Genomic DNA, 23,619 nt, shown 5'->3' on the forward strand with positions numbered 1-23,619 from the left:
GCCCGCGCCCGGCTCGGCCGGGTGGACCGCCGGCGGGTGGCGGGCCTCCGGGTGGACGCGGCGGGCCGCGCGCCTGCGGGGGAGGCGGCACGGACCCGGCTCGCTCCCGCGCCGCCGTAGCTCGGGGACGGCCCCGGGAGGGGCCGGGGCCGTGCGGCTGCGAACTTCAGCGTGGGCCAGAATGCTTGGCGAACGCATCGGTGCCCTCGGGCGACTCTGGGCTTGCGGAGCCTCGGCTGGTCGGAAAAGAGCAGCCAAAGGACATCTCAATATATTTATTCACATCATAGAGGGATGATTCAGGGCTGTCAGTTTGCTTGGTTTTTTCCCCCCTTAACTGCCCATGAGTTTGGTTTAAAATAAGTGCAGCCTGGTATTGTCAGCTTGATGCGGGCCAGGCAGCGTGCTAAAGGGCTTTTCATACAGTGCTTACTGTAACTCTAAATAGGACTGTTATCCCCATTCTACAGAACATTCGAAATTGGGAGAAATTGTGAAGGCAGAGCTGAATTGCCGAACGGTATTTACTTAACTACTCCCCTCTTCGTAAAACAGGTTCTATTCCTACAAAAAAAAAAAAAAAAAAAAAAAAGGTCCCGTATTTGTCAGTTTTCTTCCCAATGGATAAGAGCAAGATTAACCAAAGAAACTTATGGAAAGACTTCAACAGTAATCTTAAGAGAGGATTAAGTTTGTTTTACTTCCTCAGCCCTTTTCTGTGCAGACCTTGTGCAAGAAGAGGGTGGGGTTCGGTGGAGGGAACCCCTTCCCAAATGAGTGTCCAGATTCTTACTATACCACCTGCCATCAACAAGTAACCGCAATTAGCAGATTTCAAGGCCTTCGCTTTTGCAACTTGCCGGCCTACCACTCTTAAATCTTTCCGGTCTTTGAAACTGCCTGGGCCTCTGGGATCCATCCGAAGGCATGCACCCCTAGGCTCCTGACTCTGGATTTACCTGCACATTCTGTTCCTTGCCTGCCCTGTGGAGGGGGCTTTCCAGCCACCCTTTTAGCCCAGGGAGCCTGCTCCTTCAGACATACCCGGGACAGGCTAGGAAGTACTCCTGAAACAGAAATGACTCTTTGTGTCTGGAATGTTGAGTGAAACCCTTCTAACTTTTCTGTTCTTTCGGATTGTATGGATTGTTTTAAATGTTCCTTAGATGGAGGGGACAGCCTGAGGAGTAAGGTGGAGATACTGTTTTTCTGAAGATGAGGCACTGTTCATTCAAGAAGAGAACACCTGGCAAGAAACAACTGCTTAAATTGAGTTCCCCCAGATACTCAGCTGAGGCCAGGCCAGTGTGGTCAGGAGTCAAGGCAAAGACTGAGGGCATTTCTGTGGCCGGTGATCCTGACGGCACGGGGCTGGGCAATCCAGAAAAGACTTCTTACAGCCTTGAGGAACAGCTGGTGAAGCCCACGCCACTCTTTCAAACAGACGTGAGCTCTGTCTCCTTTGTTGCACCCATAGTAACCTGTTTTCCAGGTTACTATGGGTGCAATTTTTGGCTTTGTTTTACCCTTCTACTAGACTGCCAACAACATGCGGGCGGAGAACAGGGCCTTTGCCACTTCTTGTTTGTCATGTTTTCTTTGAAGTGCCCAGCTCCGTACTCTGAATTTAACGGGTACCCAACACACACCAAAGGGATTGCATTTTCATCTCCCTGGAATGATCTTTGTATCTACCAGTGTGCACCTATGAATCCAAAAACAACTTCTTTAATTTTTAAAGGTTACTTTGAAGTTTCAATTTGCCAGAAATATTGGCCAACAATTGCACATTCCTCCCAACCTGTCTTTAAAACTAGTATGGACTTCAGACATATAATAGCACTGCCTTTATCCTTCCAGACTGGAAAGCCCCATATTTGTTTTTAGGATGTCTTCTGTAATTTTTCTTGGTGGTGTGTATCGTGAAGTCACATCACTAGGGTAAGAGACGGGTCGGTTACCCAGAGACTTACAAGGTGCCATGTGCCTTAGAGAAAACTGGTTCCAAATCTGGCCCCTGGACTTGCAGGGCTAGATTCTAGAAATGCATTCCTTCTCGTGCTCCAGAGCCAATCAGATACAAAGAAGCTGATTCACCCCGATATACATGGAAGTCTATTCACCAAAACACCAATAATGAATTTTAGTAGACAGGACATTTGCATAGCCTGCCCCAGCCACTTTCTTGTAACCAAATTACACAAGATGGATCACATCAGGGATTCTCAGGCTGGAGGCCTGCTTGATTTGCTTCCTAGGAGGACTGATGCTTCAGTTAGCCTCTGGGTGCTCATACTGGACGGTCCTCCCTAGCACAGCTAGTCCTTGACTCAGGGACACTGCTTTTTCCATGCTCCCATGGCTCACCAGTGCCCACTGGAGACTAACACATTGCCTCTCTGGATAGGCCAGTACCCTTATGTGGTTGTGGAGGAGTTTGCCGACCTGGGAGTTGTTCAGTCTCCTTACGGTGACTTGGTAGGCCTTTGGTGGAGGCTGTTCCTCAATTGATCCTTTGACTCGGAGGGCATTCTCATTTCCAAATTCACTCGAGGTGGTAGTCCATTCTTTCTGTGGCAGTTCATTTTTGGAAGTCTCTACTAGAGAGGTAGTATGGAATTCCAGAAACAGAAAGCATGGAGCCTGACTGCCTGTTTGAATCCTGGCTCCAGTACTTACTGTGTGACCTTCAGCCAGTTATCTACTATCCCTACACCTCAGTTCCTCATCTGGAATGTGGGGATTGTAGTATCTGCCTCCTAAGGTGGTTGTGTGGAACAGGGCCTCGTATACAGTAGGGGCTGTATAATTGAGTGACCGTTATTATTGGCCATTGGAGTTGTTTTTTCTCTGGAAAGGCAGCACGGATCTTTGGATAAGGCAACCAGGACTGCAGATGATAATCTATGTGCTGTGAAGTAATAACTTGTTATAAAAGCAGGATTTTTCCTTAACCGAGGCCCAGCATCGCAGGCATTTGGGGTACACAGCAGCACGTTAAGCCAGTGCTTGAGGAAACAGTGAGCAGAGCCCTAGGTCGCTTTCCTGGGTCACGACTGATCGATTGAAATCACCTTGATTTTTCTAAGTGCAATTTTATCAATCATGCTCGCTTTAGTATTTCCCAACTCTTCTCAGTCTTTCTGAGCCCCGCTAAATCTTCCTACAGCACATCCCCATTGTCTAAGCGTTTCAGACCCAAAAGAAGTCAGTGCCGTCTGTAAACCCGAATATTTTCTCGTGCTCTCCCTCTATCAGTTTGTTTATAAAAATGTATACAAGATAAGTTCCGGAACAATTTCTGGGGGAAGTGTCCATTCATCTTTATCATTAAAATTTGTTCCTAGTCCTTCTAGAAATGTGAATCTGATGGCAAAGATCAAAATCTTTCTCCAGAAGAAAATTTAAAGGATCCTCCTTCAGTCTTTAAATTGAGGTAGAGCATTTAAAAAAAAACTTTTCATAGTAGATAAACTGCAAATCACGTGAGCTTCAGCTTGGAACTTCTGACATGCAGAACAGAAAGTATTGTTTTCACACTTTTTCAGGCATTATTTTAATTTTTGTCACCTGTCATCTTTTGTTGTTTTTTTTTTTTATTCTAAATTATCAAGCATTAACTATTGAGATAGCAAGTTAGGCAGCAGCACCAAAAATGGAATGACTCTCAAAGGATTTATTTTGTCCAACATTTTAAGTTTTTTAAAATGCATTTATGCTTTGTCTTTTTTTTTTTAATGGAGTAAGTTCCAGTTGCTCCTAAAACTTGTATTTTACAATCACATGAAAATTGCACTTTAAGATGTAGCTAGAAAATTTATAAATGCTTTATGTTGTTTTTTTGCAGTACTGCAACACAGGAACTTACTCAATGGGGTAGAAGATGAAACTAAGAGAGGTAGTGAAAATGTGAGGAAACTTTAATCTAGAACTTGAAACTCTGTCTGCACCAACAACAGATATCATGTTACAATCTTCCAATGGGAAATTGTGAAAGTCTCTTGATTTAGAGCTCGCTCTGAAATGTGTCAGTTAGCCTTGCAAATGAGTTACCATCCTAGCACCTGAGGTAGTGGCGAGTTATTCAAACCAGCATTTGCAAACACAAGATAGCAAAATTCGAACCCACAATCCGAAATCAAGAACGAATACACATAGACTCAATACCGATCTGTCTCCTTCCTAGCTGGTGTGAAAATTTGGGATGTAGGCAAGAAAACACTATTCGGCCCAAAGGAGTTGATACAATGAAAGAACAGATGCCTCCCCGTGATTCTCAAGGAGCTTGTAATTAAATTTTTGAACCACGTACATACAAAGACATATAACTAAAGAGTGACGGGGATGAGGAGTGAGCAAGGAGCATCGAATGAGAACGGAGCAAAGTTGACTTTCTGTTGATAGGACTTTTAGCAAGAACTCTGATTGAAGTTAGCAGTGCAGACAGGATAGTTCGTTCCGAGGGGATGAAGGAAAGGTATCACTCCAGATCCAAGCAAATCTCCAGCATTTTTCTGTATTAGCGTTTTGTTTCTGTGACGCTATTTTTTTTAAAGTGGCATCCCTTTCTACTTACCTAATATATTGGCCACAGTATGCCTCCCACCTCACATCCTCTCACTGCTGTCTATGTGAGCTTTAGCGTCTGTAATGTGAGGGCCCTCACCCTAGCCACCCTGCAGGGATGCCTTGCTTTCTACCTCAAGCTTCTCCCGCATCATAACCATTTCACACCGGAGCACCTGCCAACCTGGGAAGAGGGATTTTAACCCCTCGTAGGGCAACTTTTGACCAACGTGGGATGGATGCAGGTAGTTAAATGCTCCTTCTTCCATCCCTGGGATGGGGTCCTCAAGGGCTTATCCGCAATGTGGGCCATCTCAGATTGCACCTTTGAATTAGCTTTCCCTCCTTCCCTGTTTCACTTTCCCCACCTCCCATCCCTGTTCCCAGAATAATACCCCTTTCAGCAAGAGTCCTAGGCTCTGATTTCTGCTGGGAGTGAGAACTGAAACCCTTAGAATGTTGCTGCCTGGAGGTTGTTTATCATGATTCAGTTATTTTCTTAGTGACTCTGCTGAAGAGTCAAAGCAAATCCAAAAACCAGATATCAATTTGCCAAGCCCTTTCCAAGAAGAAAGTGGAACGTCAACGTACACTGAGAGATACGGAGACATTTTGTTCGGTGGACATAAAAGAGAAATGCAGGGGCACCTGGGTGCCTCAGTTTGTTAAGTGACTGCCTTTGGCTCAGGTCATGAGCCCCGCATCAGGCTCCCTGCTTGGCGGGAAGCCTGCTTCTCCCTCTCCCACTCCCCCTGCTTGTGTTCTCTCTCTGTCGCTCTCTCTCTCCCCCCCGCCCCGTCAATTAAATAAATAAATAAATAAAATCTTAAAAAAAAAAAGAGAGAGAGAGAAATGCAATTCAAGGATCAGGATCAGAGAAGTGAGGGGCGCCTGGGTGGCTCAGTTGGCTAAGCGACTGCCTTCGGCTCAGGTCATGATCCCGGGGTCCTGGGATCAAGCTCCTTGCTCAGCGGGGAGCCTGCTTTTCCCTCTCCCTCTGCCTTCTGCTCCCCATGCTTGTGCGCTCTCTCTGTCAAATAAATAAATAAAATCTTTAAAAAAAAAAAAAAGATCAGAGAAGTGTCAGCTAAACTCAATCTGAATAGATTAAGTTGCAGTCTTAATTTTTAAAATATTTTCTCTCACATATTCTGTGTCTGCCTTCTCAGGTTTCTTCCTCTTTTTCTCTATCTAACTTACTGAATATATTAGGTAAAATTACATTGCTCCAGGTTAAAAATCATTTACTCTATCATGAATAAAGTGCCCGGAAAAATAGGCTCCAGATATGGGAGACAGTGATTTAGACCACTTACGACTATTTTACAAATTCTAAGACAGGGTTAGGATTTTTTTTTTTTTCCCAACTAAAAACAATTCAGAGAAAATATTAGAATACACAAGTAAATAAATTTAATTCGGGTGTTTGGGTTTTTATGTCGAGAGAAATATAACAATGAGGAGGCTTCTTCCATCTTTGTCTACACAAGAAAAATACTGTTTTTATAAAGTAACGTTCCCATTCATTCAACAGATATCTATCAAGTGTGTTGATTTTGAAGATGTTGCTGCTAAATATTTTTAAATCTTATTTCCCTTTTCACAGGTCTAGGGGGACATGGCATTTTGCCCATTGGGCATCTGACCCATCCCCTCAGCCCCTTCCCTGAGCTTGAAGATATAATGACTTGAGTTATTTTAGATCAACTTCTGTGAATGTTCTGATAAACTTCACTTTCATTAGAACACACTCAATAAACTAGACTCATCCCAGAAACAGTACTGTGCCGGGTACTGCACTCCCGGGATATACAGCAGTAAGCAGGATTTAAATTATGTGATCTTGTTCTACCTTCTTGCAGTTAAGCTTTCCACAACATTTGCTTCCTGATATGGAGATTTTTTTTTTTTTAATAGAAAAGTGAAGTGGCTTAAACTATTAAAAGATTTAAGAAAATCAGAAAGTAGTATGGTACCAGGAAATCCAGAAGGAGTCGATGCATGGAGAAAACATTGAGGGAGGCAGGACCTCAGTTAGGGATGGAGTAAGAAACTCAGATTTTGGCTTAATTCAGAAAGCACTTGCTAAATCAGTCAGTTTGTTAGCAGTAAATTTTTATCATTGAATTATCTTAAGGGAAAAGGAAAAGGGCTTTTTTTTTTTTTTTTTTTTTAACACCTGGAGGCACACTGATGTCAAAAAAGCACCGATTTGTGGAAGAGTATTATTTGTGGTCAGGAAGTTATGTAGTGCCAACAACAGTGAAAACACAGCCCTTGATTGCTTGGATGGAGAGCAAGCCAAGGTTTGTGGCAAAGGGGCTGTTGGAAGGGAAGGTGAAGTTAGGGAAGGCCATGGTGTTCAATGAGAAATGCCAAGATTTTGGAGAAGGGAACAAAGCTAAAATCGTGCCATGTGGGTAGAACTGAAAGGAAAGAGCCTGACAAGGCTGTTCAGCATCCTTCTTCCCTCCACAGTTTCTGTTCATGACCCTGCCCCCACACCTTGTTGCAGCAGTTTGCAGCTACTATGGTTTCTAGTCAGCCATGCTTTCTTCTTCCCTACAAGACTCACTGCGGGTGAGGTGGAAGAGAATGTGTGCAAAAAGCTGGGGAAAGGCTGAGGCTATGCCACTGTGATCCAAAATCAATTTGGAAGAAGGGTCGTTTCTGTGGATGCTACCCACAGTTGTCAAATTGTGGCCACTGGCTTTATTAACAATTAGACTATTATTTGTCACCGGAAGTCTGTTAAAGTATTGTGAACCTACCTCTGTTTATGAACATCATTATTTCCATTTAGCCATTTTTAAAGAAAGCCCACCATTATGGTCATGACTTTGCTTGGAAGTAAATGGACCTTCCTGCTCAGGATCATTCTTTAAGAGTCATAATCAGCTTTAGCTTCTAAGCCTGACCAAATCCCAGCTAATCACCCAGCCCCCTTGGGACAAGGTGCTATGATACTCTAGAATTAAGATTATACCTTTAGCACTTATTTGATAAACAATCTTTGCATCTAAAATGAAATAAAATAGGGGTGCCTGGGTGGCTCAGTCGTTAAGCGTCTGCCTTTGGCTCAGGTCATGATTCCAGGGTTCTGGGATCGAGCCCCACATCGGGCTCCCTGCTCGGCAGGAAGCTAGCTTCTCCCTCTCCCTCTTCTCCTGCTTGTGTTCCCTCTCTCGCTGTGTCTCTCTCTGTCAAATAAATAAATAAAATCTTAAAAAATAATAATAAAATAAAATAAAATGTTGGTCTATTTTTAATGTTGACAACAGATAACCATATATAAACATTTTATCTGAACTTTTTGGTATCTTTACCACTGAAAATAGAGTATGTCCCAAATTAAACTCCTATTCCCTCCCAGACCTATACCCCATCTGCTCCCTCTCTCAGTAAATGATACAACAACATCCATCCACTGAGTCTCAGTCTAGAACCTGAGAGTCATTCTGGCCTCTTCCCAGCTCTTTGATGACCTGAACATAAAGTTGGTCTTTAACCCAAGCAGGTGTGCAGTAGTTTCTTAGGCCAAGAAACAAATGTATCACATACCACTTCCTTTCTCCATTTCTTTTTTCCTTTTTTCTCTCTCTTTCTTCCTAAATCTTCCTAAGATACTCACTGAGTATCTGTGACAGGCTAGGCACTATACTAATGCTGATTCTTTGGCCTCCAGGAGCTCATAGGCTAGCAGCAGCTGAAGACATGGGAGTTACAGTACAATGTGATAGGCCCAAAGAAGATGTACCTACAAGCAAGTTATATTGAGCTTGTAGAGCAAGTCAACCCTCACAAATTGGGTGCTGCTTCCTGAGTTTTAAGTAGCAATTTTGAGATAGCTACGTGGTTAACAAGAGAGAAACTCTTGGGCAGAGGAAATAGCATATGCAAAGTCAGAAGTGTCGAACCAGCTCATGGCAGGTCGGACAGTGGTATAGAATGGCTTCCAGATCACCAAGTGCAAGGGGAGGTGGATGAAGCTGCATGGGGTAGGCAGAAAGCAGATCATGAAGCCAAGAGTGTAAGCTGAAGAATTTTATTTCTAGGAAATTGAAGTCATTGAAGATTTTGGTAGGCAAGTAAATAAATCAGTTTTGCATTTTAGGAAGGTCACTCTGGCAGAGTATGAAGAATGAATTACAGGTCAAAGGAACCTTGAAAAAGGCCTGTATTACAGTTAAGGTTAGTTGTGATACTGGAAGTGGCATAGAAAGGTAGAACTACAGAGGTAGAGACTGGAGGAGAGATGCTTAGGAGGCTTTGATTCAACATGAGTTTGCAGGAGAGAGAGGGAGCCTGGATGGGCTTGGGTCTCAGGTGGAAAGATCACAGAGATAGAAAGCAGAAGGTGGAGGATGGGTGGGAGAGAATAGGAGTTCTCTTTTGGGTATTTGGAATTTCTTTGGCTTATGGAATCATCCAAGTGGTGTTATCAAGTGTGCTGTTGGGTGTACAAGATAAAGAGGAACCCATGGGGACAATGAGAAAGAAAGCAGGCAGAGGAGGAGATTCAGGAGATTCATGTTGAGCCATGGAAAGAGCTTTAAGAACAAGTGGTCATCAGGGTCAAATGCTCTCAGCAGTTCATGTGACAATAGGATTCAAGGATGTTATTAGTGACCCAAGAAGAACAGTGTCAGTAGCAGGGTGAGCATGGATACCAGCTGCAGCAGGCTGACAGGAGGAAGGTGAGGAAGTGGTGTGTGTGTTCCTCTTTCAAAAGGATGAGGCCTGGAAATGGGCCAGTCATATCACAGCTCTCTCACCAGTACCTAGCTGAGCCCCTGACACAGCGTGCCTTATAATATTTGTAATAATTTCATGAGAGGAGAGAGAGATTCTGGCAATGGCCAGATCTGGTCCCAGGATCCAGAGAGAGCTTCTGTGATTGGTTTGCCCTTAGCCACGAGACAATGGAGCATGTCAGTACACTAAAGCAGGGGGGCCACTGCAGGAAGAGAGCATTAGGGCACAGGAACAAGACACAGGATGGAACAAAGTTCCCAAGGAAAGTAAGAGGAGTCGATCCATAGCATGGGTAGAGGATTGAGGTGAACCAGAAGAGAGAGATGGCTATAGGATTTGTAAGGACGAATTCACAAAATTATCAAGAACTTGAGAGGCTCACAGGTGATAGTTTTTTTTCTGCAAAATAGGAATATAATGTCATGTGTGAAGAATGAGGCAAGAGAGATAGGATAAGATGCCTGAGAATATGGATGCTTTGGTCCAACTGACTTGGGGGTCAAAAATGTTACAGACCAGGTACATGAACCCTATCCTTGGATGAAGTAAGAGCTGGGCAAGTGCTCCAGCTCTGGCCTTGCCCAGAATCCCATCTCTGAGGATGAAGCATTTAGACCCACCTCTGTGATGCTCTAATTACCTCCCCCTACCTTTGACCTAGTTCACTGTGCTCTGAGCTTATCCCCCTTGATCAGGCTCTGGTTTTTCCCCACTTAATAACAAGGACAAAGTATAGTGGCAGATTTCCCGATTATAATAGTGGCAGATTTCCCACTTCTAATAGAATGGAATTCTTTAAAAGCAAATGTGTTGCAATTGTTGGTTACATGGGGAAAAAAATGCATCAGCAAATCAGTTAAATAGCATCCTATTATCATTGCTTCTTCTTTTCTTCCAGAAGTCTACTATGCAACCGCGTACTGGATGCCTGCTGAAAAGACAGTGCAAGTCAAAAAAGTACTGGACAGGAATGGGGATGCCTATGGCTTTTACAATGACTCTATGAAAACCACAGGCTGGGGCATCCTGGAGATCAGAGCGGGGTATGGTTCTCAGACCCTGAGCAATGAGATCATCATGTTTGTGGCTGGCTTTTTGGAGGGTTACCTCACTGCCCCGTAAGTACTTCAGTCTTCAGTCATGGTGGAGAACTACCAGGCAACTCTATCCCTTTCTTTGTCCACCAGTGGCTTTGTCTTCCTGACATTGGACATTAGAACTGGAAAGTAGCTGAGGTCCCTCTCATAGGATAGAAACATGATCAGAATCCCATTTTCACCTCCAATCAGTACCTGCTTTGGAAGGAACAAAGCCCCCAATTGTGGCATTCTTCCATTCTCGTGGCACTTAAAATCTTTCTTTTTGTGAAACTGTTTTAAAATACAGCTAAGCCATTTTATCCTACTAGCCATTTATTGTCTGGTAGAAAGAAAATGATGGGTGGAGTGACCGAGAAACACAAAACACAGAGGATTCGTTAAATTTAAAATGTAAGAGCATTTTTTCAACAGTCTTAAAACAATACTTTCAAGTGGGCAAAGATTTTAAATTGAAATCCTGATGTCTAATATAAACAGTCCTTCCGGTTCTATTGTTATTTAATTCTTACATCTTTCCCATGTCTTATGAAAATAACAAGGATGTAGTTAATAATAATGCAATCAGGACACATCCTTTTCTGAGATAAGCTCTTTAAGAAGCTTGCAACTCATTTAATCAAGCCTCATCCTTTCTTTGATATAAAAAATGTCTTGATGATTTGGCTTTTTTCTTTTATTATCTGTGACCTAGACGCTTGAGGGCAGTTTAACCAAACCCTGTTGTGTGCTGTTACCACCTTTGTGAGGCACCTTATTAAGTGCAGTGCCGATCTTAATTTGTTTCTAAGTGCTGGAGATTATATCAAATGTTGAATAACTAGTTCTTGTGTTCTGATATCTCTTTTTTAATGAACTAGAAATTCCTGTTTTTCTTTTTATACCAAATTTTTATTACTCTACCATACAGGTCCCTTTAATGGTATACTACTCAGAGATGTATAAAACTTGATAAATGGATTAAGATTTTAAAAACATGTTTAGGGGCGCTTGGGTGGCTCAGTTGGTTAAGCGTCCAATTCTTGATTTCGGCTCAAGACACAATCTCAGGGTCATGAGATTGAGCACCCTGTCAGGCTCTGTGCTGGGCGTGGAGCCTGCTTAAGATTCTCTCTCCCTCTCCCTTTGCCCCTCTCTGCACAAAAAAATTAAAAATTAAAAATTAAAAAAAATGTTTAAAACTGTAATTCATATAAATATAAATATATATAACATATAATCTGAACATTTCATCCTTCTCTACAAATCTATATTTACTGTGTATCTACTAGTTCTGATTGCATTACTTAAATTGAGTTGCAAGTTTAGAGAAATAATTTGGGCTGAAATTGTGTGGCTATAAATACATTAGGTTATCATGAGTGCTATACATAATGGGCCTTTAAGGGAAACTGTGATTTGAGGGAGCAGCTCTAATCTGAGACTGTGGTAAGGATGAGCATGTCTTCTGTGGGTATGGGTATCACAACAGGAGCTTTAGGGAATTTGCCAGAAGGCTTCTGACGAAGGTAGAATGTCTGATATTCTTATGACTCAGGAAAACATAGATTTTAACATCTCACTTCTAGGGGTAACTTTATCACTTTACCCTTATTCTTAATATAAAGCATTGATCTATCCTTGAGTACCTTTATCCATTGACAAAGAAGATCCATAGAAATACAGGTTAATATCAATTCTATTAATAACTTTTTTTTTTAAAGATTTTATTTATTTATTTGAGAGAGAGAAAGTGAGCGAGAGAGAGCACAATCAGGGTGAAAGGCAGAGGGAGAAGCAAACTCCCCGCTGAGCCGGGAGCCCGATGTGGGACTAAATCCCTGGACTCCAGGATCATGACCTGAGCTACAGGCAGACGCTTAACTGACTGAGCCACCCAGGCGCCATATTAGCAACTTTTTAAATACTTCTGTATTAGAGTAAAATTACTTAAATTTTATTTCTTAAAAGGAAAACAGTTAGCTATTATTCAGTAACTGGGTTTTTTGTTTGTTTACTCTGCATATTTGCCCACTCCTTTCAAAGAAAATTCAACATGTGTGAGTCTTTTAAGATGAAAACAACTTCCTGGGGTACCAGGGGGCCTAGTCAGTTGAGCGTCCAACTCTTGCTTTTGGGTCAGGTCATGGTCTCAGGGTCGTGAGATCGAGCCCTCTTTTTCTGGGCTCTGTTCTGGGTGCGGAGCCTGCTTTAGACTCTCTCTCCCTCTCCCTGTGCCCCTCCCCCCCACCGTCCACTTGCATGCTCTCTCTCACAAAAAAATAAGAATAAATAAATAAATAAAAACAACTTCCTGCATATTGTGACCCATTTTGAGGATCTGGCAACTGAGTCTTCCCTCCCTTCAGGCCAGTAGCAGCCCCTGTGAGCAAATGATCAGGAGTAAGGAAGAGGTGGGTATAGTAACCTCAGTGAATACTGGTTCATTAAGGAAAAGTTGGCAGACTCTTCTTGGGAACATTTCTGCTGCAGAGAACAGCCTGGAAAGAGGGCTTGAATCATAAATACTACAACAGTCCAAAAGGAAGGCACCTCATGGGCCAGAAGTCAAAGAAGGCTTTGTGGAAGGAGTGAGTGGTGGGTCTGGTGATTGATGGGTGAGAACATTCGGCTTGGCTGGGAAGAGGAAGAAAATAATGCTGGGCAGAAGGAAACAGAACCAAGTACTGAAAAAAGGCAGTGAGTCTGAAATGAGTAAGTTGCATTTACAAATGAGCGAGAGAGGAGTAGAGGCTCCATTGATTAGGCAGAGGGCAACAGGTTTAAAAAGGTAGATGGGGGCCGTATCCTGGAAGGCTTTGGATGGAAGCCTGCCCATTCGGCAGCTGTCATTCTTCATTTCAATCATAGAGCACTCAGAGGTTTCTTGAATTTGAAAGACAGCATCTCTGTTTTATATTCATTATGACAGTTCAAGGATATCATCTGCTCCAAGGATGGGTTTCCCAAAGATGCAGTACCAAGAGTCTTGAGAGGACCTCTGCCCTGCAGAGACTTTGATAGATCTCATGGAACAGAAGATGTTGGTGATCAGGAAGAACCGTGACAAAGAGCCAAAGGGGCTGGATGGAAGAGAGAAGTCAGGTATTTGTATATTTGAACAAGAAAGAGAAAGAAAAAGAGAAAGAGAAGGAGGAGAGGATAAAAAGGGAAAAGAGGAAGGGAGCAAGGGAGGAAGGAAGGAGAACAGAACCAAAAAGAGGAAAAGGAAGGATTGCAGCCAAAACTATCGTTAGAAAGACAGTTCCCATGAGCACCTCTTAAGAGGCTGTCATTCTAATCACATGCCTGAAAAGTCAAATAAATAGGGAAGATTTCCCAGCTTGCATTGAAAGGACTTACTCTGTGCCTAGCTCGAAGCTCACAATAGTGCGATGTGACCCAGCATGCTTAGAACATCCCTGGCAATGGGCTGGAGAAGAGAGAAGCAGAGAGGAGGCCATCAATTTCCTCCCTATGGTCCAGGAGAAGGCTTGTCATATATTCTGATGCCCAAGAGCTCATTTTGAAGGAAGGAGAGCTGCGAGATGGAATGCGGAATCTGGGCTCCCAGTGATAAGAGCTCCAGGAGGGAGACAGAACAGAGGGCATACTGGAAGGATTCACAGGACTGCAACTCCCAGACTGCAGGCACCGCCAAAGACTTGCTGCAGTTGGCCACACAGCCGTACAGCCCACCGACACTCCTGACCGAGCTGTGAGAGGCAGGGTGGCTGCCTCTGAGCAGAGCTAACTCGGCATTCTCTGAAGCAAAGCAGAGGAGCTTAAACTGTTGGCCCTCTGGAAGCTGTGGCTAGAGTCACAAACCAACAGAGGAGGAGGACTACATGTCACAGGCAAGGGTTTTGTTTGTGTTTGTTTTCAGCTACACATGGGCAACTGTCTGAGAAGCAATAGCATCTTCATACACAGACATCAGTTTTTCAATCTAAAACCTATACTCCTGGAGACTGTTACTTGGAGGTGTTTGCAAGGTGTGATTCCACTTACCAAGACACAGCTTTGGAGCAAGAGCATCTGCGGGGGTGCTTGGGCTCAGGTCATGATCCCGGGGTCCTGGGATGGAGCCCCACATCGGGCTCCCTGCTCAGCGGGGAGTCTGCTTCTCCCTCTCCCTCTGCCGCTCCCCCTGCCTGTGCTCTCCTGCTCTCTCTCAAATAAATAAATAAAATCTTAAAAAAAAAAAAAAAGAGCAGCTGAGCCTGGTTTGAGAAGGTGAATTTATGCCAAAGGCCAAAAGAAAGAGCCCCCTTTTCTTGTTTTCCTTTTTTTTTTTTTTAAGATTTATTTATTTATCTGAGAGAGAGAGCGGATGTGTGTGCACGCAAGCAGGGGGAGGGGCAGATGGGAGAGAATCTCATGCAGACTCGGTGCTGAGCGCAGAGCCTCACGAGGGCCTCAACCTCACAACCCTGAGATCATGCCCTGAGCTGAAGCCAAGAGTCCCAAGCTGAACCAACTGGCCACCCAGGTATGCACCTTGTTCTCCTTTCAGCTTGCAAAGTTGCTCAGGCAGCTGCCAAGAGCCGTGGGAAGTTTAGGGCCGCCATGTTCTTCCCACATCACCACATTTAAAATGGAGTGACATTCCTTATATTCTCCAGAACCTTGAGGGGAGAGAAGTGTGTGCGAGGTTGGGTATTGTGGTAAGAACAGTTGAGATACTGTGATAAAGAGCTTGGTTTAACTACCTTGGAGGAAATAATTTGCTCTTTCCAACCTATGACATACTTGCGAGGCCAAATGAAAACAAAGAAATATCCTGAAATCCTCCATCATTTCATTTGAAGTGTTCAGTAATTGGTTGCTTCCTTGAACTCTTACAAACACTCTCCAGACAGCCCTCTGTACTTTCTCACGAAGTCCCAGGCCATCTACAGTCCTGCCACTGCACCGTTATCCCAGGGGGTAGAGTGGAAGCAGCAGGTCTAGCCGGGCCACATCATGGAGGCAGCTGTAGACATTTCCAGGGGCTTCTCTCACTGTCTTGCCCTTTCTCAGGCTCTCCCGCCCCCGCCCATCTCCTGAGGAGCTGCTCCCTGCAAGACACTGCCATTTCCATGCAAACATTCCTTCCAGGTGGGCTCCTGAGCCCTCCCATGCTGCCCTGTCAACCTGTCACACATCCCTTTCCAGGAACTCTTAGCACTGCATTCTCTGAGAGCCAGATGCTGCCTCCCCCATCTCCAGCAATTGAAATACTGCTCAGCCCCACAAGACCCATCTCACATGCTAGCTCCTCAAAGCATTCTCCGATTCCGTTCCCACTGGGTTGAGCTCCTTCTCTCCCCTCCACCATCTGTTAGTGCTTTGGAGGCAGATCCCTATCTTATTCATCTTTATATACCCCAGACACCTGGCACAGCACTTCTGCCCCCAGCAGTTACTTAATTACATTGCTGATTAGGTTTAATTGAATCCTGTGCTGTTCCAGTTCTTTAAGGATGAACCCAAAGTGTGAGGTACATATTTCCATGTAATGCAGTGTCTAGCAACCATGGCCAAATGGAGTTTCTCCCTTAGTTTTTTAACTTGATGGGCTGGCTCCCTAATCAGAGTATCTCATGTCTCACTAATGATGTAAAAGCTGATAAATAGTCCTAGATGGGTCTTACTAAAATGAGTCATGAAACCTTTCTGCAAAGAATGATGGTGAGGGTGTGGGTACCAGATCTGCTCCAGTTTTTAATAAAGTGGCTGAGCCCGTGTGTGGCTGAGGCAGTGGCTGAAATATCTCCTCTGGAATTCTCTAGTTGGAGCGAGCCAATTCACTGCAGCAAACACATGTTACACTGCCTTGTGGCAGGCTCTGGGGAGGGGGAGAAAGGCAGGGGGCGGGTTAGCTCCTGAGCACATTCTTCAAAGAGAACTCCATTTAAGTTGATTGTTGACACAACAGTTGGTAAAACTAGGATGAAAGGAGGTTCTAGCAAGATTATGGCACAAGTAGAGGAAGTTAGTCAAAGGTGGTCCCTTTTGTTTCTGGCCTACTCCCAAGAAATACCTCAAGAATCTCTTCCACAGCCCCCCGTTGCTCCTTCGATGCTAGAAACTCAACATGCTTCCCACTCAAGACGGTAGGCAAAGCAAAGTGAGACACATTCCCATCCTCAAATATATCAAATGGCCCAAGAACTAGTAATTATTTGGACCTTCCCATGAACACAAGGTGCTCCTCCTGATGATGATGACAGTGATGGCGATGACTAGCTCTTATATGGCATTTAAAATGGGCCAGACACTGTGCAAAGCATTTTACAAGTTAAATTACTTACTCCACAACACTGTGATGTACATATTATTATTCCCATTATTATTGACGTGAACAGTTGAGCACAGAGGAGTTAAGTAACAAGCCGAAAGTCACAAAGCTAGTAAGCAGGGAAGAGGTTGTCTAGCTAGAGTTTCAGTGCGCATATACATGTACGCAAGCAGTTGGCTTCATTGCTATAGGAAATTCTAGAGGAGCTTGTTATGGTCTCAGGGCCAGAAAGTTAAAGCAATTAGAAAAGAGTAGAAGACAGCTCCTAACAGGTGCTAAATGATATGGTATTAATGTGATGCGAAGAGACTCAGGGTAGGGTGGGAGTATGTGTGTCTTCATGATTCTCACATGCGCATGCATGTGAGAGACGTAAAGGTAAGCAAAGTCTTGGCCAGCTTAGGAGGAAACTTACTGACTTTACACACCGCAGAGCTGGAATCAACATAACATATCCGTGAGGTGGATTCTGGTGTTGGCTCTGCGTGATGAGAATTTGGAAGCACAGAGAAGTTGGGCAGCTTGCTTATGGTCATGCCACCTAGAAGTAGTGAAGTCAACCTTTGAACTCAGAATTCAAAGTCTCTACCCTTAACTGCTGTCCTCTATTGCTCTACCACACAAAAGTGTAGAATCCCAGACCCAGGGACCAGAGAAGGGCCTCAACCTGAGGAAAGTGGACTGTAGTCCTCAGGGCTCCTGAATGGGGCAGGATCTGTTATCTCAAGGTGGAGGTGTCTCTTCCCCTGCTCTGAATGTCAGAATAGAAAAATCTGGTCCCCCCACCCCCAACCAAAAAAGAGAAATAAATGCTCCATGATTCCAACCCAGTTACCCATCTATACCTCCATCTGTCCTGTCTACTGTTATGTGGACATCTTCAGCAACCACCCCCAAGTCAAGATTCATGTTCCTCTGTTTCAAAGTGTCTCAGCCTCGGCCCTATTGACATTTTGGGTCAAATAATTCTTTGTTGTGGGGGCTGTCCTGTGCATTGCAGGGTGTTTAGCAGCATCCCTGACCTCTACCCACTAGATGCCAGCAGCACCTTGCCCCCGACACACCCCCTAATGTGAAACCAAAAATGCCTACAGACATCGTCAAATGCCCTGTGGAGGAAAAAATCACTCCAGTTGAGAAACCTAGCTCTATTTTGAAATAGACTGAAAAAATTGAGAGGATCTAGAACTCTGGATGGAGAGTAGGCATGTACAGTGATGAAGACTTTGGGTAAGGATTATAAAGACCTTTTTTGTTTCTTTACCTGAATGAGCCTTGTGGGTCTTTAGCTTACAAACTATTTTTTCCAAAATAGAACTTTGTTTTTATATAAAACATTTTAAGAAACTCCTGATGGCAGAACATGTTACCATAGCCATTTCTATACAAACAAATAACTTATTATTTAAACGGAGTCAATTAAGAATGTTTCACTCCTCCTCCAAACCCTTTTTCTCAGCATGGACTGGTATTACTGCTGCACCTTGGAGGGAGGGGAGATGTTTAATCAGTGGTTGTCCTTTGTCCTCCGGCATCCACCGAATTGGAACAATCTTGTTCAGTCTTTAGCTTGGATGTTTCCCTGTGTGACATCTGATGAGGTTTCTGTGGTGTCCCTGGTCTCCAGCTGTATAATTAGTGCCATCTGAGTTGGCAGTAGTCACCACAAGTGTAAGTAGTCTTCTGCCCCCAGCTAGTCCAATGTCCACTTACTCCCTGTCAGGCCATACAAAAAAAAAAAAAAAAAAAAAGTTTGACTGCTCCCCAGAGCTCACTGAGGTATGCAAGGCTCATGAGCCCAGACAGCCCAGGCAGCCATCTCCACTTCTCCATGAAGCCATGGGGTGGCAAACTATGGGTTGTTTCCTCCCCAAGCAACTAAATCACGTCATCAAACTCACAGGGAGTTTCTGTATTCCATTCACCTGGAGTATGAGCCCAGGCAGAAGGTCCCTTTCTTGTCACCCACAGATCTGTCTAGCTTTATTGCTGTTCTCTCCCTCCTTTTTAGAGGTGGTAGATAGAGAAACGTGATGAACTTAATAATATAAATGTGGCACCATAAAAAAAAATAATGTGAACAAAAGTTAAATGGGATAACTCAGTTTTAAAAAAGATTTAGAAATAATTTGAAGGAGGGCGCCTGGGTGGCTCAGTTGGTTGAGCGACTGCCTTCGGCTCGGGTCATGATCCTGGAGTCCCTGGATCGAGTCCGCGTCGGGCTCCCTGCTCGGCGGGGAGTCTGCTTCTCCCTCTGACCCTCCCCCCTCTCATGTGCTCTCTCTCTGTCTCTCTCTCAAATAAATAAATAAAAATCTTAAAAAAAAAAAAATAATTTGAAGGAAAAGCTCTCATGAAGTGAATTTATTGAATTCAAGGATCATAAAAGATTTCAAAGGATTTTAATGTTGTTTACCTAACTGGCAATAGAACTATTCTCATTTTATCAGTTTTAGTTCTGGAAATTACTAGATAAATGATATCTAAAGTTCCAAAGTATAGCATCCTGTTCTTGGAATCTGAGTCACCACCTCCTGTTTACAATGCCAACCTTCCTCAGTCAGTAAAAAGCATCAAATAAAAACCAGAACTAGGACCTTAGATAAATTTTCAGTCCAGAGAGCATTGCTCCAAACTTATAGCAAAAGGTAGATAAAATATATAGAAAGCATTATAGTAATACAGTGGGTCCCAAAACAAGATTAAACATCTTTTGAGCCAGAAATAGTTATAGAAAACAGTGATGAATTGTGGATCTGCTGGGCTCTTGGCATGAAACAGGCAGAGACAGCCATCCCCGCTGATGGGTGAAGGCCTCAGGACTTGAGTGAGCTGAGTCGAGGCTGAACTGAAGTAACCTCGATGCTTTTGACGGTTTATAAAATTAAGAGGCCACAGAATAATTTATACTGATGTGCATCCTAGTGTACAGATTATAAGAAACCATGAGCTTACGATTGGGGGGGGGTTGGGGTGGGCCAACAAGAACCAAATCATCCATGTGCTGGTTCAATTACAGATATATCTGCAATATCCCCATAGGAAAGAAGTTTCCAAAAAGCCACTATAAGACCTGGTTTTCACAGAGTCAGATGCAGTCATTTAGGGAAAAGTGAGAGGAGGGTGGTGAAGGTAGGGAGAGAGAAAAAAAGGAGAGAGAATATGAGAATATAAACAAATAACTTGAAATGCTTGCATACCAAAGTTCCAAAATACACAAAGAAATTGACTGCTAAGTAAAACAGTCAACAAGGGGCACCTGGGTGGCTCAGTTGTTAAGCACCTGACTTCGGGCTCGGGTCATGATCCCAGCGTCCTGGGATCGAGCCCCACATCAGGCTCCCTGTTTGGTGGGAAGCCTGCTTCTCCCTCTCCCACTCCCCCTGCTTGTGTTCCCTCTCTAACTGTGTCTCTCTCTGTCAAATAAATAAATAAATAAATAAATAAATAAATAAATAAATAAATAAAATCTTTAAAAAAAGAAAGAAAGAAAAACAGTCAACAAAATCAACAATAATATCATGAATACACTCCAGATTAATTTCATAGAAGGGTTTAATAAAGGCTTTAAATATGCCTAAGACACTCTTAGTTATAAATGATGTAAAACTTGAAGAATTTATGAAACAAAAAAGGAATAAATAAGAGGACAGGTAGACTTTTAAAGAAACTGTGAAATATTATAAATGAAAGTTATGGAAATTAAAAAAAAATGATAAATGGGCAAACCCTGAACTTGACACAATCAGAGAAAAAATCTGAATCGGAAATTAGTATTGAGGAGTTTACATAAAACATTTCCCAAAGAGATAAAGGGTAAAAATAATGAGAGACCCGCTATTAGATAGAGCAGTTTGATTAAGAAACTTCAACATACATCTATTAGGAATCCCAGAAAAAGTGACTGGAGGAAATTGCAGCTAAGCAATAGTTGACAGGGTAATAGTTGAGAATTTATCAACATTTAGAAACACATGAGTCCTTAGTCGGAAGACACATCTATTAAATTGCTACAACATTGTGGGCGAAACTACAGAAAATTGGGGATAAATAATCTTATAAAAAATGGTTTTTTGGGGGGGAGGGGCAAAGGGAGAGGGAGAGAGAGAATCTCAAGCAGGCTTCACGCCAGTGTGGAGCCCAACACGGGGCTCAGTCTCACAACCCTGAGATCATGACCTGAGCCAAAATCAAGAGTCAGACACTTAACCGACTGAGCAACCCAGAGATGCCAGGGACAAATAATCTTAAAAGCCATTAGAAAGAGGGACGTCTGCCTTCAGTTAAGCATCTGCCTTCAGCTCAGATCATGATCCCAGGGCCCTGGGATCAAATACCACATTGGGCTCCTTGCTCAATGGGGAGTCTCCTTCTCCCTCTGCCTGCCACTCTCCATGCTTGTGAGTTCTCTCTCTCTCTGACAAATAAATAAATAAAATCTTTTTTAAAAAAGCTATTAGAGGGGCACCTCGGTGGCTCAGTTGTTAAGTGTCTGCCTTCGGCTCAGGTCATGATCCCAGGGTCCTGGGATTGAGCCCCGCATAGGCTCCCTGCTCAGTGGGAAGCCTGCTTCTCCCTCTCCCACTCCCCCTGCTTGTGTTCCCTCTCTCGCTGTGTCTCTCTCTGTCAAATAAATAAAATCTTAAAAAAAAAAAAAACTATTAGAAAGAAAAGACATTGAAATCTCAGCTAGATTGGCAACACATTTCTCATCAGCAACAATAAAACCAGATGATATGAAAATAATATTTTAAAAGTACTACAGGAAAATAACTAAACTCAAATTCTATAACCATTTAAATCATCTAAGAGCAAGGGCAAAATAAGGATATTTTCATATACATAAATTAAAATGTTTTACCACCCACAGGCTTCTATTAAACTATAATAGTGTGTACATTAACAAAAATAGCAGGAGGGAAATTTTGGGATATAAGGAGCAATAGTTAATACAAGAAACAAAGAAGTTAATAAAATTTGATTGTAAAAGTTAAAAAGATATTTTAATAGAAAAATTTTAATTAAAAAATAAAACTAAATCTTTGAACAATACTATGATGGGGTGTCAATGGTCAGTTAAAACTTGCTAAAATATGAATCATGTTTGGAAGAGGAGAGAAATATAAAATCATTTAGACTTTATAAGGAAATTCATAGTTATGAATGTTTCTAAAAATTCATGATAATCACTAAAAGAATAGAAATAGATTTTACAGCTTTTAAATTAGCAGAAGTAAAAAGAAGGATAATGAAAATGTTATCTAAACAAGGGAAACATAAAAAGGGGGACAAAGAAAGAAACAGTAAATGGAAAACAGAAAAGATTGTGCAAACACTTACAAACATATTAAATCAAAATAAATATAAATGGATTATTTTCATCAATTAATTGGGGAGATGTTTAAGGGTACAAATTTGTAACTAGTAGATAAATGAGTCCTGGAGATCTATTGCACAATGTAGTGATTATAGTCAACAATACTGTATTATAAATGTCAAAGTTGTTACAAAACTAGATCTTAATTGTTCTCACCATACAAAAAAAGTAATTTTGTGATGTGATAGAAGTGTTAGCTAATGCTACAGTAGTAATTATATTGTAATCTATAAGTGTATCAAATCAACACATTATACACCTTAAACTTACACAATGTTATATGTTAATTATATCAATTAAAAAATGTTTACAGCATGAGACACATTTAATTAAATTAAATTATTTATTTATTTATTTATTTGAGAGAGCAAGAGAACTCATGTGAGTGGGGATGCGGGGGTGGGGGCAAGGGCAGAGGGAGAGAGAGGGAATCTCAAGCACACTCCACCCTAAGCACAGAACCCATTGCAGTGCTTGATCTCACGACCCTGAGATCATGACCTGAGCCAAAATCAAGAGTCGGACACATAACTGACTGAGCCACCCAGGTGCCCCAACACATTTATTTTTTTTTTAAGATTTTATTTATTCATTTGAGAGAGAGAGAGAGAGAGGATGAGTGGGGGGAGGGGCAGAGAAAGAGGGAGAAGGGAAGTAGATTCTCCCCCTGAGCAGAGAACCAGACATAGGGCACCATCCCAGAATCCCAAGATCATGACCTGAGCCGAAGTCAAACACTTAATCTACTGAGCCACCCAGGTGCCCCCACATTTATTTTTTTAAGTAAGTTTTATTTATCTATTTATTTATTTATTTATTTATTTATTTATTTATTTATTTATTATTTTAAAAGTAAGTTTTAAAATAAAGAATCCCAAATAGCCAATAAGGGGGGGAAGAAAATTAAAATAATGAGAAACCATCTAAATTGTCAAAAATTAAGAAGTGTGTGGGACGCCTGGGTGGCTCAGTTGGTTAAGCGACTGCCTTCGGCTCAGGTCATGATCCTCGCATCCCGGGATCGAGTCCTGCATCGGGCTCCCTGCTCCGCGGGGAGCCTGCCTCTCCCTCTGCCTCTGTCTCTTTCTCTCTCTGTCTCTCATGAATAAATAAATAAAATCTTCAAAAAAAAAATTAAAAAGTGTGATTATATCAAGTGTTGGTGAGGCTATGGAGCCAGGAGAAGTCTAATCCGTAGCTGGTGGGAATATAAATGGGTACAATCCCTATGAACAACAACTTGGCAATATCTAGTAACTATAGATAATATAGGCTATTCAATGCCACAATTCTACTTTTATATATGCTAAATATATTCCAGAAGAACATGCAAATATGTAAGAAGAGACATTTACAACAATGTTTGAGGTTGCATGCATGAATTCTTATGTAGTAATACCATGGAATACTATCAGCAGATGAAAATAATAAATTTAAACTGCAGATGATAACATATGTTGTGGTGAGAGAATTAAATATTAGAGTGATAGTATGATCTTGTTTATGTTTTGTTCAGAAACCTAAGTAGTACTGTACATTATTTATTACTAAATCTATATCTG

General features: G+C 42.4%; 1 protein-coding gene across 1 annotated transcript in view; it reads left to right on the forward strand.

Annotated features, from left to right (window-relative positions):
- PLBD1 (phospholipase B domain containing 1) overlaps positions 1–23,619 on the forward strand; it is a 54,999-nt gene that overhangs the window by 933 nt on the left and 30,447 nt on the right. The window contains exon 2 of the mRNA XM_035028173.1: positions 10,220–10,439. Coding sequence (XP_034884064.1) covers positions 10,220–10,439 — 220 coding nt within the window. The remainder of the gene's footprint in view (positions 1–10,219; positions 10,440–23,619) is intronic.

Source organism: Mirounga leonina, unplaced genomic scaffold (genome assembly GCF_011800145.1).
Source record: "Mirounga leonina isolate KUSES-001 unplaced genomic scaffold, KU_Mleo_1.0 Mir_201, whole genome shotgun sequence".
In the NCBI taxonomy this organism is placed as follows: domain Eukaryota; kingdom Metazoa; phylum Chordata; class Mammalia; order Carnivora; family Phocidae; genus Mirounga; species Mirounga leonina.